This window comes from Phalaenopsis equestris, unplaced genomic scaffold, assembly GCF_001263595.1.
Source record: "Phalaenopsis equestris unplaced genomic scaffold, ASM126359v1 Scaffold000462, whole genome shotgun sequence".
Lineage (NCBI taxonomy): Eukaryota > Viridiplantae > Streptophyta > Magnoliopsida > Asparagales > Orchidaceae > Phalaenopsis > Phalaenopsis equestris.
In genome coordinates, this window is record NW_018164903.1 from 7,273 (window position 1) to 24,305 (window position 17,033).

Consider the following 17,033-nt stretch of genomic DNA (forward strand, 5'->3'; position numbering starts at 1 on the left):
CTAGACCTCAACCAAAAGTGAGGTCAACAAAGATGTTAGTCAAAATATCCTGAAACTCTCTCTGAAGTGGCTACCCTATGTCTGATATCGACTCTTCTACTCGTTGCCCTCTATCATCACCAAAATTGATCCCACAGGCACATTTCTACTTATACGAGAACCTATAACCTCATACCCCCACAGAAGATAGGAAAACTATGTGTTTTTCATCCATTGTGAATGAGTATGTATTTTTTAACCCATAATGTTATTCTACAATCAAACTGTCACAATATCGCCATTAGAATGTGATAGGCATCCATGAGCACAATGTCATACCACATATAATTATGTAGCTGGCTTCAATTAAAAAACTTCATAAGGCATATTCTATCAATGCTATTGTTATTCCCTTTCTTCAACCACGTCATGGAATATGGTTGGGAAAATCTCTAAGTAGTGATACTCAACTTGCCCACCATCTTTGATAAGGCTACACTCTTTACCAACCCTTCAAATTACAATATGTATGAATGATATTATGATGAAGCCATTATTGCTCCCTTGCAACCTCAGTCCGAAGGACCCATCGAATTACAAAGATCTCACTCTCATCCAATAAAAGCTGATACACATCACCATGCTCTTCAGCTAGCTCTTCCTTGCTCACCTCCTCCACTACACCCTATTTAATGAATGAAATAACTCTTTTGATAAGGCAACTAGAGGTGATGTGTCAATATTCATGGAACTTAAAGCATTTCATGATTGAAGTTGTACTGAGCATGCCACACTTTTTAGGCTTCTTTCTGCTCTGATTAGCTCTGTGAATCTTCTTACCAGTCTTAGCAATTTCTTTATGTGTGATCCTATTGATGCCTATAACTTTGAGTGACTATCTTAATGAAGGTGGGTGTCTGCTCTAATTTTGTTGTCTCTTCACTTTTAGTGCCAAGGTATAAACACCCCTGAACAACCAATTAGGTCATAGATAGACAACATTGCTAATAAACAACTTTAGGACTCTGAAGTATCTGACTATCGTGTGCTCATCGGGTTCTATTAACTCGTATTTCAATTCAAACTACTCAAATTCTACTGTGGATTCTTCCATTAATAACTTCCTTTTGATGCATGTGATGTAATCTCAAGAACATGTTTCATTGGTAGTGTAGGGGGTTTATAATTACTCTGCATCTCCTTCATCTTCTCCCATTTAGTGCTTTTATTTATGTCCTTATCTTCAGATTCTCCCACTAGAAACAGACACTCTTCTTCAACGTGGTGGTAGCAAGTTTCACTTTCCTGTCAACTAATACCTTTTTGTATTAAAAACTTAAGTTGACAGTCTGCAACCATTCAATGAAGTCATCCAAATTCATTCTCTCTCAAAATTTGGTCGGTCTACTTTTACTCTCAGGTCGCTCTGTCCTTCAACAGTAAGTTCATCAATTTCCCTCCTTTGGTATTAAATCCTAAAATGTTACAATAAAGTTCATCTACCTTAGAGTTTGCATAATCTCTTAAAGGTCTAAATTCTTCAATATTTTGATTTGTTATTTCCTTAAATTTTAGTAATTTTTAATTTTTAAAAATTTTCTAATAGTTATTTCTAATTCAGAATCATAAGACACAAGTCTTGTGGAACCTGAACTATGCATACAATACTATAAAATACATATAAAATAAAGTAAAATAAAATAAAATAAAAACACACAAGTAAGAACTTAATATAAAAGCAACACTAGAATATTCCTATAATAAATCTTAAAGTTTAAATAAGACTTTAAAAAAATAGAAATTTTTTCTTTCTAAAAACTTTTTGAAAATTTTGTAAATTTCTGTAATTTTTCTTCCCGGAACGACGCCAAAAACTTGATCCCGATTCTTTAGTAAAGATCTAAGATGTGATGTATGCGATTATATGTTTAATTCCCTTAATAGTTATTATTAATTTGGAACAAAGTCAAAAACTTGATCCAAAGAAAAATCTATGTCGGTTTTCCACTATGAAACAAATAAGAATATAATTATAATATTTAAATATGGGATACTACGCAAGTATATGTATCGTTATCAAGTAATATAGAATTTTTTGATTAAACACCGAATATCGAACCCAAAGGAGAATAACAATATGCAATTTAGAAAACTAAAAAATTTAGATAACAAAAATCTACTTCGCAAAATATTCTTACGTAAACTTAAGAGGCTATAATAGGAATGAAAATTCGATTCTTTTTATAAATTTTTATTTATGAAATTAAAGTAAAAAAATGATTAACTTAACTAAATATTTGCATGATGAACGATATATAAATAAAATATCTTTTTTCTTATCATGAATCAGTAATAAATATAAAAATTTTGTTGTGGAAGTATGCTAAATGTGTTGTGCCAAATAGGAGTAATTATATTTTTTACCCTTACTAGAGATGCTATAAAGAACACTGGCTAATCTTTAGTTTGAATAGTCTTGAAAACCAGTTAGGCAGGGAAGATACCTGCTCTCACTCTAGAGTTTCCTTTTTTCCCTCCACCTGGTGGCTAACATCTCATATCAAAACCTAAAACAATAAATCGAATTAGGGTCTTTATCCTGTCACTCTAAAGCCCTCTAACTCTTCACCCTTTAAAGTTTATTTCCCTATTTATTTGACTCAACCATATGAATTACATTCTCATCCATATAATCTCATGTGATTCTTACCATTAGTTGACTAAGACAATACCATCTCAGATCTTACATGTTCTTACAACAAATATTAACATCTTAATTGGTCAAATTGATGGGTGGCAGTCCTCTTATCTTGGATAATCTAAGTCTTTTCTTATAAAGATCCAAGGGGTGTCTTGGTGTCTCTTAAAAAAGGTGTCTCCATTCAATGAATCTTCTAGAAGTTGCCTCCTCAAAAGCCAATTGAATGAATTTCGTGTCCATGAGATATTTCCCACTTTTTTACCAAGGGTTGCTTCAAACACCTCTTCAAAAATTTGTCTAAATTCAATGAATCATCAAATTCTAGAAGATTCATTGAATAGAGACACCTTTTTGAAGAGAAACCAATGCACCCCTTGGATTTTTATAAGAAAAGACTTAGATTATCCAAGAAAAGAGGTATGCCACCTATTAGATTTTACAACCATTGTCCATCCAAGTAACCATCGCCGCTATTGCCCATCGCCGCCGCCGCCGTCGGCCACTTTCTTTTTATTTTAAGTGTTAGTTTGTATTGTGAGTGAAGGAAGAGAATTCAAAGGAACTTTAAGACATTTGGTGGAGAGGATTTGAGATAAGTGTTTATCTTTGTAACTAAATTTGGTTTTAATCGATATTTCTTGTTTGTGTGCATGATTTTTATTTTTAAACTCATGTGCGGTTGTGTTTTCTTCATTGATTCTTAGTAGTTTTCTTTATCTTTTTTCTTAAAGATTAAGTGTTTAAAAGATATTGTGTGAAGTATTAGACTTCAATGTTGGAAGAAGTTGTGATGATTTGAAACCTTGCACTTCAGTTACGTCTTGATTTGACCAATTAAGATATTAATACATGTTGTGAGAACATGTAAGATCTGAGATGGTATTGTCTCAGTCAACAAATTATTAGAATCACATATTGGTTTCATGAATGAGAATGCAGTTCATGGGGTTGAGTGCAAATAAATAGGGCAATAAACGTTTCAAAGGTGTAGAATTAGAAGACTTTAGAGTGGCAGACTAAAACCCCCAATTTGATTTATAATCTTAGGTTTTGATATGAGATGTTAGCCACCATGTGAAGGGAGAAGAGGGAACTCTATAGTGAGAGCTGATATTTTTTCTACCTAACCGTTCTTCAAGACTATTCAAGCTATAGATTAACCAATGTTATTTATAGCATCTCTAGTAAGGGTAAATAATATAATTGCTCATATTTGGCACAACACATTTAACATACTTCCACAATAAAATTTTTATACTTATTACAGATTCATGATAAGAAAAAAAATATTTTATTTATATAGCATTCATCTTGCAAATATTTAGTTAAGTTAATCAATTATTTATTTTATTTTCATAAATAAAAAATTACAAAAAGAATCAAATTTTTATTCATATTATAGCCTCTTAAGTTTAAGTAAGAATATTTTGCGAAGTAGATTTTTGCCAACTAAACTTTCTAGTTTTCTAAAGTGCATGTTGTTAATTTCCCCGTAGGTTCGATATTCGGGGCTTAATCAAAAAGTTCTATATTACTTGATGATGATATGTATACTTGCGTAGTATCCCATATTTAAATATTATAATTGTATTCTTATTTGTTTCATGGTAGAAAACTTACCTAGCTTTTGCTTTGGATCAAATTTTTGACTTTGTTGCAAATTAAGAATAACTATAAAAGAAATTAAGCATATAATCGCATATATCACATTTTACATTTATATAGAAAGTCTGGATTAGTTATCCCGGCCTGGTCGACCAACCACTTTAGTTCGATCGACCACCCCGACCAAGTTAACTGATCACTTGGGTATGCCCTGCAACCCCGACCCAGTCAACCGATCACTTGCATAGGTGCATGTCTTGCATGTGCATGTGTCTGCTTGCTCGTATGTTGCACCATACTCTGCATGTGTTTATATTTGCACGTGTGAGTGTCCCTCCATACACTCACTTCACTTGTGTGATTCTCCATTGTGAGGATCACCCACCTTCAGTTCAATGCCTCCACGTCATACCCATTCATCGGGCCTATGCCTTCATGGCACGCCCATTCTTTCGGGTCACTGCCTCCACAATATACCCATTCATCAGGCCTCTACCTTCACGACATGCCCACTTTCAGGTCAATGCCTTCAAGGCATGCCCATTTGTAGGGCCCACACCTTCACGGCTCGCCTGTCCTTTCGGGTCACTGCCTTCATGGCATGCCCATTTGTCGAGTTTCTGTCTTCACGACATGCCCACCCTTTTGGGTCATTGCAGCTATAACACACCTAACTTTCAGGTCATTGCCTCCACGACATGCATCCCTTTCGGTTCACTGCCTCTACGATATACCCATTCATCAGTAAATTTACATCAATTGAGTAGTGCTTTATTGTCATAGGGTTTTCAAAAATTCAACAGATACGCATAATAAAATATAGCAAAGGGAGACACCCTAGTTTTTATGGTACCCTAAAAAGAAAAAAAAAATTATAAGCTCAAACCCAATCACAAAGTAATACATTATATGTTTGGAAGTATATGAGATAGCACTTTTCTCATGATATGGAAAATGAGATTACAATCTTACACTAACAATTATAGCTGTCTTATGCTAAAAAAATAAGTATTAGAAAATTCAACAACTATTGTAGTTTAGCTACAACAGTTACAAGTAGTTGTTGTTGATGGTCAGTGGCTGATGACGACCAGCAGAAGTCGACGATAACTAGAGGCTATAGAGGCCGGTGGTTACTCATCGTCTTCTATCTATATATACTCTAGAATTTCATTTATCCTTCTCTACTTCTCGTCTCCTTTCATGTGAAGAGAGATGGCATATTTATAACTTGTTGAGGGTGAACATTTTGATTTTTTGGCGCATAACTTTCCTAAGCACCCGATCGGAGAGTCCATACAAATCCCCTTTGATTATACATGATTTTTAAATATTTGGGGGTCTTAATGATCTCATAATGGAGCAATCTTGGGCTTGTTGAATTTCTCTATTTAAAATACTCGACTATAAATATGTCAAATATAGAGTTCATTTGGTCATTCAATTGACGATCCAAAATCGTCAATTGTGCATTAACGGGTTGATCTGGTTTGATTGGACTAAAACTGAACCAATTTTAGAGTCTTTAGGTTAGTCTTACAGAGACGCTCAGTTTCATTAAAAATTTTATGAAATCTAAGCTTAGATGATCATGATTTTGCATTTAGAAGAGAGTCAGTGATTTAAGGTTGTAAAGAGCCATGACAAAATCACACAAATGAAATTGGTGCTTAAGGATTGGGGCTTGGCTTTTTCTTCAAACCTTAAAACAATTCACATGAGATAAAAAAAAATCGACTAAATGATTTAAAAATTTTTAGAAGAAACTAACTTTGATTGAACAACCAACAAACAAAAATAAAAGAAATTCAAATTTTTTAACCTCGACCAATTTTGCTAACTTTGGACTTAAATTTCAAAAATGACAAGTAATAAAAATACTAAACCAGATAAATTTGTTAATTGAAATTTTTTGTAACTGATGCGACTTTTTTATATGCTTAATTTTATATATTCTATGTAGTCACAATGATATAAACACAAGTATACTAAACCAGATAAATTTGTTAATTTAAATTTTCTGTAACCTCTAAAATCTGCAAATTCTTACGATAATAATTGCAAAAAATTAAAATTTAAAAATTGTATTGCCCCACTTTTTAAGTTTGGTGATGGTTGTCGTGGTTAGGCCTCCTCTAAAAGTTGAGATATTAAGAATTATTATGTGTGTAGAGATAGTAAGAATTATTATGAGTGTAGATATTGTTTAAAACCTTTTATTTCAAAACAGAATTTGATTGTTTTGCAGTTTTTATAAGCATTTCTTTTTTTTTTCTCTTAAACTAACATGATCAACAACTATGTATGCTAGCAAATATCTTTTTCTCACTGCTACTCGGTTTAACAGAATACAGATCATACATGGCTTTCTTAACGTCACTAATTTAAAAGACCATCACAGATTTTTTAACTTTTCCTGCAAGTATACAATATTACTATCAATTCAGTCACATCCTTTGCATTTCTTGGTTGATTATAATTCTAATTTTTAAGCCATGCTCTCTCACCAATCCTTCCCCCAAAATCTCTCTCTCTCTCTCTCTCTCTCTCTTTCTCTCTCTCTCTCATAATCCCAAATCACTCATGAACCAACTTTTAATTTACCCCTACAACCACCCTCCTATGATTCTCTTTTCACCAATCTACTAAATTAGTTGACTTCCCTCGTAATTTTCTTTCTTATAAATTCCTCACCCAAATCCTCTCATTTCTCTCACACTCATTAGTTCCCTCTTTAATCCAGCCAAACTTAGTCACCCTTAGCAACCAAGCACGTCTCTAATTATTAGAAATCTTTCACCACTTTAATGGAGCGTCCTAGAAATCCAAATGGTTGTCTTCCAATCGCGACAAAGAGAGTATCGGTGATGATGACAAAAAACCAAAAGGAGATAGGTCTGGTGGATTTGGTGAGTTGTGATGAAGCAAAAGGAAGCACTAATGTGAACGGCCTTGAAGCTGGAATTGGAATTGCTAAGTTTCCAAGAGGGAAGAGTTTCTTTATAACCGGTGCAACAGGCTTCCTTGCCAAAGGTGATGATTAATAATTTTTTCATTGAGGTTAAGTTATTATTTTTTTTTATTTTTGATGTGTGTTTGTGGATATATATATATATATAAGATATTAAGGACGACACCAGATGTTTGTAAAATTTTTCTCCTTATTCAGTCTAATAGCAAGGAAGGAGCTTCAGACAGAGTGAAGAAGGAAGTATGAATCTTCTATGTCTTTAGATTCTATGACTGTGAAATATGTGTTATATTTTATATAATTGTCTAATCTTTTTTTTTTTTTTTTTTTTTTTTTTTTTTTTTTGCTTTTCTTCTTAGATTCTAAATACAGAGCTCTTCAAATTATTGCAAGAAATTCATGGAAATGATTACCAAGACTTTATGATGAAGAAGTTGATTCCAGTAATGGGGAATGTGAGAGAAGTTAATTTGGGGATTGAGGCAACAGTGGCTGAGGAGATTTCAAAGGAAGTTGATGTTATAGTGAATTCTGCTGCAAACACAACTTTTGATGAGAGGTATTTGACGAATATTAGTTACTTCAAACTTTTATTAAATGCATATTTTTCAGTATGAATTAATTTAGAAAACTGAAATATAGGTATGATATTGCACTTGATATAAACACCATAGGAGCTTTTCGGCTCTTGAGCTTTGCAAAGAGATTCAAGAGACTTAAGCTCTTCTTACAAATATCAACAGGTCAGTCACTTAACTTATGCAATAGACATAGAAATAATTTTTTTTTTTTTTTTGTAGTTCTAAGGTCTCATTCTCCCCTTACCATCAGCTTATGTGAATGGAAAAAGGCAAGGGAAGGTAATGGAAAAGCCTTTTCTCATTGGAGATAGCATAGCAAAGGAGTTGGTCTCTGATGAAATTTCAGCAAAATCCATGCCTTGGTTGGACATAGAAGCCGAGATTAGATTAGCTTTTAGCTCCGTGAAGGCTCCTGATAATGCACTTTTGAAGCAGGAGATGAAAGAGCTTGGCCTGGAGAGGTGACCAAATTTTGTTCTCATGCAGACTTATATTGTTAGAAATTTTGCTTATTAAGTATTTGATATGATCTTGTTTCTTGGACCTTGTTAAACCACAATTCGAGGATGCTAACAACTCCATAAATTCGGTGGAGAAGGTATAGAGAAGAAAAAATCAGACTGAAAAGGACAATTGACAATTTGGGGATGCATGCAACTCTAAAAGTCAGTAGAAGGAGAAGAAGAGAAAACAAAATAGAAGAAGCTTATTACCTTTTTTTCTACACCTCAATGTGCTCGAATGGGCCGATTTATAGAACACAAGACAACTAATCATTATTAACTAACTAATAAACTATGTTTATTCATACAATACAACTGTATTCCTCTAATAGTTCATTCACTCAAATAACTAAAATTAATACACAGGGCAAATATATATGGATGGCAAGACACCTATGTCTTAACAAAGGCAATGGCTGAAATGTTGATAGACTGCTTAAGGGGTGACATACCAGTTGTGATAATTAGGCCTTCTGTTATTGAGAGCACTTGGAAAGAACCTTTTCCTGGTTGGATTGAAGGAAATAGGTAATCTCTCGCTTAGGTTTTTAGGATTCCAAACTCTATTGAATTTCTACTAATACATTCAATGCACCTCAGAATGATGGATCCTGTTGTGCTATCCTATGGAAAAGGCCACCTTACTGGTTTTTTGGCAGATCCAAAAGGAGTGCTTGATGTGGTAATTGCTTCCATATTTTTCATGATGTACTATTTATTATATATTTTTTTATTATTTTGTTATTGAAATTACAAAAAAAATCTTCTAAATCTTAATATATTTTTCCATGTTCAGGCATGGGTTAGTTGCAACTATAAAATAAAGAGTTTAAACTCTACAAACACCTTTAAGATTTCTCAAAAGTGAAAATTCCAGTTTATGTACACAAAATTAGCGAAAAGTACAAACTATATTTTTTTGAAATATGTTAGCTACAAAAAAGAAAAAAGAAGCCCCTAATAATTCCAATTTATGGTGGGGGATGAAATCAAATTAACATTTTGCATAGGTACCTGTTGATATGGTGGTGAATGCGACGTTAGGAGTGATGGCGAAGCATGGGTGGACAAAGGAGCCTGGAATTCACATATATCATGTTGCCTCTTCCATAGTGAATCCTATAAACATCCAAGAGCTTTTTGATCTCTGTCACAAACACTTCAAATCTTTTCCTATCATAGATTCAAAGGGGCAGCCGATCGAAGTCCTTCAAGTTGAGCTCTTTGATGATGCAAAAAAATTCTCTTGCTATGTTAATAGCAATTTAATGCAACAAATGTGCCTTCTCAAGAACGTGTCCAAAAAGCGCAAGGGAATTTATATGAAGATTGTAGATCAAATCAAATACTTAGCTAGCATATATGAACCATACACTTTCTATGGTGGAAGGTGAGGTCTAATCTTGGGTTTTTGGGATTTTGAAATTAAGATGCACATCTAACAGTGAGTATCCTTTGATGTTGGTTTCAGGTTTGATAACACGAACACTCAAAATTTGATGGCTGAGATGTCTGAGGAAGAGAGGAAGAAGTTTGGTTTTGATGTAGGAGAAATAAACTGGCAGGACTATATTCCTAATGTTCATATTCCTGGGCTGAGAAGACATGCTATGAAGGGAAGAGGAATGTGTGTTGATACTTAAAAATTTATGGCTGCTAAAGTGTGAAGCAAATGAAATAATAAAACACTAAATTAAAAATAAAAATGAAGTATGCTTTGGAATTTTAGTGCCTCTGATGCACTGAAGTTAGTAAGCATAATACTTTTGTTAAAAAATTTAGCATTTCCATGTGTGCATGGGGTCAAGAAGGTGTTGTTTTCAATTATGTGATCTTACATTGGTTAGATATTATTTTCAAACGTTATATGTAACATGTTTAAACTTGAAAACATTAGATGTGTTTCATTATTGTTCTTATTTGCATCATTTAAGTAATTATTAAATAATTTTAATGTCTAGTAACATTAAAGAACAACCGCTTGCTTTAGTACTTTCATTCTCTTAGTTCATTATCTAGTATTATTTTCAAAATCTAGAAAGACGTTTAATATTAAGCTAGTGTGTGCTTGAAGTTCAAAAGAGTTTAAATCAATTAAGTTGAATTTCTTTACAGATGAAAAGAATGAAAATTGTCATAATCATCAAAATAACATCACCTTAAGAGTAATTAAGTCAAAGGCCTCCCGAGGCACATGCTTAGTTTCTTAGAAATTATTGGATTTACTAAGGTTGCAAGCTTCCATGCTCAAGCCCTCTTGGGAATGCTTTGAGCCATTCTAACAGTTTAGTTCCCTTCTCTCTGATAACTTTTAAGGTTTCATAAGAGATGAAAAACCAATAAATAAAGGAAAATAATATATGTTCCAATAATTATTTGGATATATCACCTCATTTACTATTATTGTCTATTTTCTTCTATAAAAGTAACATAATCACCTTCAAATAATCGTCATCATCAGAGCTTACTCATGGCTACTGAGATCATAGTGATTAGCCTCAAGCTCTTAGAAGAGCAATCATAAGCCAAGATAACACCAATTATGCAAATGCCTTTAAATATCAACTACTCTGAAGTGGTAATAAACATATCATTTGTGAAGTACCGATACCAAGGAGAGTTAGTTGTTTTAGTCTATATAATTCCTAATCCAATCAACCTCCACACATAGTGGGTTTGAGCTCTCGCTCTTATTCCTCAAAATTATTGTAAACATTACCGTTGCCAGAGAGTAATGGTAAATTATTTTATAATTTAGAACATTTTATTTGAATTGAAAAACTTTTTGTAGTTTAATTAATATTTTTATATTCTAGTGTGTTTGCTTATTTTAATTGTTTATTGTGTATGCGAAGTTTAAGATCAGTATGTTTAGTATCTTACGATTCAGAGTTAGAAAGACTATTAGAAAAATTTGAAAGCAACAAAAAGTGATAGATAATTTGAATAAAATGACTGCAAGCTTAAATAATTCAGGAATTGAAAATGAACATCATCAGAGACCTTTAAGAGATTATGTTAATTCCACATAGTCCCACAACATATGAAATTCATTTGAGCATACAAAACTCTGTTGTAGCTTCCAATTCATTTAAGCTTAAAGTTGTTATCATCCAATGGTACAAAATAATCAGTTGCAAAATAACCAGTTTGAGGGAACATCGACTGAAGATCCTAACTTATATTTTGCTAGTTTTATAGAAATGTTTGCTACATTTAAATATAATAAAGTGTCGAATGATGTCGTCAGATTTATAATTTTTCCTTTTTCATTAAGGGATAAAGCTATGATGTGGTTAAACTCGTTAGCACATGGATCTATCAAAATTTGAGGAGACTTATCACAAAAATTTTTATCTAAATATTTCTCACCATAAAAAACTGTTAAGCTTAGAAATGATATTACATCTTTTTGTCGGTTTGAAAGAGAATCAATTTATAAAGCTTGGGAAATATTTAAAAATCTCATTAGGGAGTGTCCACACCATGCATTATCATATTGATTAATAATTCAAACTTTTTATAATTTATTGGTAGGATATCTTAGATCTATAATTGATGTTGTCGTCGGTGGATCATTAATGTCAAAACCATTCGATGAGGCATATTCTTTAATTAAGGAGATGACTACTAATAATTTTTCAGCAACCATCTGAAAGGGTAACTTCAAGAAAAGTAGTTAGTAATCATGATTCTAATGCAATATCTATGTTGGATGCTCAAATTGCTGCCATATCAAAAAAAAAATAGATCAGTATGGAATTAGTTATTCTCTGTTGGGATAAATGATAAATTCTCAATCTTTATATAAAACTTTAAATGCAATAAACAACTGATCTAATAATTGTTGTTCTAATTATTATAATCTTGGTTGGAAAAATCATCTAAATTTTAGTACAATTACACTAATGTTGTAAATCCACAATGGGGGAACAATCCTGCAAATCCATTAGGAAACTCTAACAATCAGGGAAGTTCTAACTATAAACCTTATTACCCTCCAGGCTTCAATAACAATTCACAGAGTAAGCAGAGAAATTGTCAATGAAAGAATTAATATTGCAAATATGAGCACAATTACAAAATCAAAGAGTACAATTACAAAGTCAAGAAACATAATTATAAAGTTAAGGAGCTGTAATTAGAAACATGGAAAATCAGTTGGAATTTATTGCTACTGCACTTAGCAATAGACCTCCAGGAACTTTGTCCAGTAATGTTGAAAATAATCCTAGAGATCAGAATAAAGAGCAAATCAAGTTTCTTCAACCAATAAATCGAAAAGAATTGGAAACAAAAGTTTAAAAAGAAATTGAAGTTGAAGTAGAGAAATAATGGGTAGAAAATGAAAAGTCTAGCGAAGATTTTCATTTTGAGTCAGAATATCCTTTTAAACCAATGAAAATTATTATACAAAGACCACCACCTCCATTTCCTCAAAGATTGAAGCTGTAAGAAAGCCTTTAGATGAACGTTAGTTGATGTTAAATGAATCAGTCATTCGATTTGTATGCATAGAATTTTATTGGAAGAGCATCATGAACCAAAAGTAATCCAAAAGTCGATCCTCAAAGGACATTAAACTCTATGATGAAAAAAGTTGTTAAAAAAGATATTTTAAAATGATTAAATGTTGGAATAATATATCCTATTTCAGACAGTGCTTGGGTGAGTCCAATTCACTTCGTTCCTGAGAAAGAAGGTGTGCCTGTTGGACAAATGAGAATAATGAATTAATACAAACAAGACAAGTTATTGGTTGGCAAATCTGCATTATTTATAGAAAATTAAATTCAGCCACCAGGAAAGATCACTTTCATTTACCCTTTGGACCAAATGTTAGATAGGCTAGCTGGGCACAAATATTTTTACTTTTAGATGGATATACCGATTATCATCAAATACCAATTGCTCTAGAGGATCAAGAGAAGACTACATTTACTAGTCGTTATGGTACTTTTGCTTTTCGACGACTGTCCTTTGATTTATATAATGCACCTGCGACATTTCAAAGATGTATGATGTCAATTTTCAGTGATTTAATTGAAAAAAGAATAGAAGTCTCTATGAATGATTTTTCTGTATTTGAAACTTTATTTGAAGTATGTCTAAATCATTTAAAGAAAGTTCTAGAATGATGTGAAAAAAAGAATTTTTACAGTTCCTATAATTGTTTCACTTGATTGGGAGAAACCGTCCAAACTAATGTGTGATGCAAGTAATTATGCAATTGGAGCAGTTTTAGAATAGAGATATGACAAAATTTTTAAAGTTATATACTATGCTAGTAAAATTCTAAATGGTACTCTAATTAATTATACCATTATTAAACGAGAGTTATTAACAATAATTTATGTTTTTGATAAGTTTTAGTCATATCTGATTGAAGCTAAATGTGTTGTGCATATAAACTACTTTGCTATAAAATATTTGATGCAAAAGAAAGATGTGAAACCAAAATTAATTAGATGGGTACTTCTGATGCATGAATTCGATTTTATGGTGGTAGATAGGAAAAAATCTAGTAATCAGATAGCTGATCATTTATCTAGGCTGGAACATGAAGAAACATATGATCTTAAAAGAGAAATTAATGAAATTTTTCTGATGAATAACTTTATGTTGTTAAAGAATGAGAAATACCATGGTATGTTGATATTGTAAACTATATTGTTAGTGGTATTTTACCTTGTGGATTAACAAAGCAACAAGAGAAGAAATTTATTCAAGATGCAAAATTTTACTTTTGGGATTACCCATATTTGTACAAATAATACGAATAGTTAGTTATGCAGAGATGAGTTTCTTACAAAAAAATTGAGAAATTATCAAAAAGTGTAATGATTTTGAATGTGGGGGTCATTTTGGAATTGATAGAACTGTTCACAAAATTTTATAATTGGGATTTTATTGGCCTATTTTATTTAGCGATGTTAATATATACATAAAAACATGTGATCGATGTCAGCAAGTAGGCAATATTTCAAAAAGAAATAAAATGCCCCTAAATTTTACTTTGAAAGTTGAAATCTTTAATGTTTAGTGATTATATTTTTCGAGACTATTTATATCTTCATTTGAAAATATATAATATATTAATTACAGTGGATTATGTATCAAAATGGATTGAAACAATCGCTTTACCTCGATGTGATGCTCGAATTGTTTTAAAATTTTTAACCAAAAATATTTTTACAAGATATGAAATGCCGAGAGTAAACATTACTGATGAATGATCTCACTTTATGAACAACGAATTAAAAAGTTGGTAGAAAAATATAATATCATACATATGATTGCTACTGCTTATCATCCTCTGACTAGTGGTATAGTAGAAGTATCTAATCGTGAAATTAAAAGAATTTTGGAAAAAATTGTAAATCTTAATAAAATGGATTGGTCTGCTGGATTAGATATTGCATTGTGGGTTTATAAGACAACTTATAAGATACCCATATTAATGTCCCCATATAGATTAATTTTTGGGAAGACTTGTCACTTCCCAATAGCATTGGAGCAAAAAACTTGTTAGACTATTAAGGAGTTTAATTTTAATTTAAAAGATGCTGGAGAGAAAAAAAATTATTGTAACCGAATGAGCTTGAATAAATTAAGAATTAATTTTATGATAATGCTATGACATATAAAGAGAAAATAAAAGAATGGTATGATCAAAAGATAATAAAAAATGAATTTGAGCCTATATATGAAGTTTTATCATACAATATAAGATTAAAATTATTTCCTGGAAAACTGAAGTCTAGGTGGACAGGGTCTTTCATAGTTGTAAAAGTCTATCCCAATGGAGTTATTAATATTTAAGATCTCAAGACTGGAAAGATATTTAAAGTGAATGGACACAAACTGAAACCTTTTTTTGATGGTCAAAGATCATATTTTAAAGTGACTGTAATGTTGGGTCACCCAGAGTAAACACTGGGAATGTCGGACTGACGACATTAAACTAAGCACTATGTGGGAGACAACTAATAATTATCTTTTTTATTGTTGCTAATCTGTTTTTATAAGTAGTATTGAGCTATTAAGGAGTTTAATTTTAATTTAAAAGATGCTGGTGAGAAAAAAAGTATTGTTACTGAATGAGCTTGAAGAAATTGTGAATGAATCTTATGATAATGCTATGATATATAAAGAGAAAATGAAATAATGACATAATCGAAAGATAATAAAAAAAGAATTTGAGTATGGACAATAAGTTTTAGCATACAATACAAACTTGAAATTATTTCCTAGAAAACTAAAGTTCTGGTGGACAGGGTCATTCACAGTTGTTAAAGTCTATTCCTATGGAGTTATTAATATTGAATATCCCAAAACTAGAAAGATATTTAAAGTGAATGAACACAATCTAAAACCATATTTTGATGGTCAAAGACTAGATTTTAACGAGACTGGTTGGGTCATCCAGAGTAAACACTGGGAATGTCGGGCTGACGACATTAAACCAATTACTTTGTGGGAGACAACCAATAATTATCTTTGTTAATGTTGTTAATCTATTTTATTAAGTAGTATTATATATATATATAGTTTTCTTTATGAATTTCGTGCGTTTGAGAGACTTTCATATTGAGAAAATACATTAAAACATATTTATTTACCGAATGTTATGGAAGATTTGTGAGTTATTTGAATTTAAAATGAAACGATGCAGAAATCTGAACTGGCGTCAGATTTGGCGTCTGAGGTGCCAAAAAGTGGGGCTAGAAGCGTCGCGGTTACCAGAACGAGTTTGGACAATTCTATAGGCGATTTTGGGAGGTTTTTGGCGGTTTTCTTCCTAGTAACTCCCAAAAACTGAATTTTGGAGTTATTTAAGAATGGAAAAGGAAAGGAAAGTCACCATTTTCAAATCCTATAGTTTCTCGCTCTAAAGAAACTGCTAGATAGGAAAATTTTAATTCGAGAAAGTTCATCAGTTTCAATGTGCAGAAGTTGCATAATTGAGTTCTTATGAAGAAGAGATTAATCAAGGAATGAGGATTTATGAATCAATGATTCAACACACCAAATACTCGAGTGGAGGAGATTATTGCACAAAGACGCTAAGAAGTGCTTTGTTATACCACTGTTGTAGGAGTAGTTCCTATGGTGAAAGAATTTTATGCTAATCTTCATGAAATTAACCAAAGAGTTGTCTATGTTCAAGACAGGTGGGTAGCATTTACTTCTTCAAGAATAAATGATTTGTTTATGATTAAAAGTGTCCCTATTGACACTATGCAAATTTTATCCCTACGAGAGATAACATGAATGAACTCTATCGATTCCTTACTGATGAAGATGTAAATTAGGAGACAAGAGATAATAGACATGTAAGTTTTTGTTCATCATTATTGAATCCAAACTCTATGGCGTGATATTTCTTTATTGAATTAAAACTTTTTCCTATCATAAAAATCAGTAAAGTGACTAAGGAAAGTGTTGCTTTGAATTATTGTATTCAAATCAGAAGACCTAATGATGTGGGTGCTTTAGTTGTAAAATGAGTTTTGGGAATGATTATAAACGGATCGACTTATGGGTTGGGACATCCATCTGTCATATTCTTATTGTGCAGCTAGTCACAAGTGCCTTATGAAAGTTGAAAAAAATGCTTCTCCCTTGGAAGCCTATGGATCCAGAGATTTGTTGCAACTGTATAAAAAATATGGAGGAAAATAATATGAATA

General features: G+C 32.0%; 1 protein-coding gene across 1 annotated transcript; it reads left to right on the forward strand.

Annotated features, from left to right (window-relative positions):
* The first annotated feature begins 6,984 nt into the window (after positions 1–6,984).
* Positions 6,985–10,192, forward strand: LOC110027892 (fatty acyl-CoA reductase 2-like). Its single transcript, XM_020729514.1, has 9 exons — positions 6,985–7,318; positions 7,393–7,496; positions 7,616–7,815; positions 7,899–7,999; positions 8,088–8,298; positions 8,707–8,868; positions 8,941–9,022; positions 9,351–9,730; positions 9,812–10,192. Exons 1-9 carry the CDS (start codon positions 7,093–7,095, stop codon positions 9,981–9,983), a joined length of 1,638 nt encoding a protein of 545 aa, XP_020585173.1. The 5' UTR covers positions 6,985–7,092; the 3' UTR covers positions 9,984–10,192.
* The last annotated feature ends 6,841 nt before the right edge of the window (positions 10,193–17,033 follow it).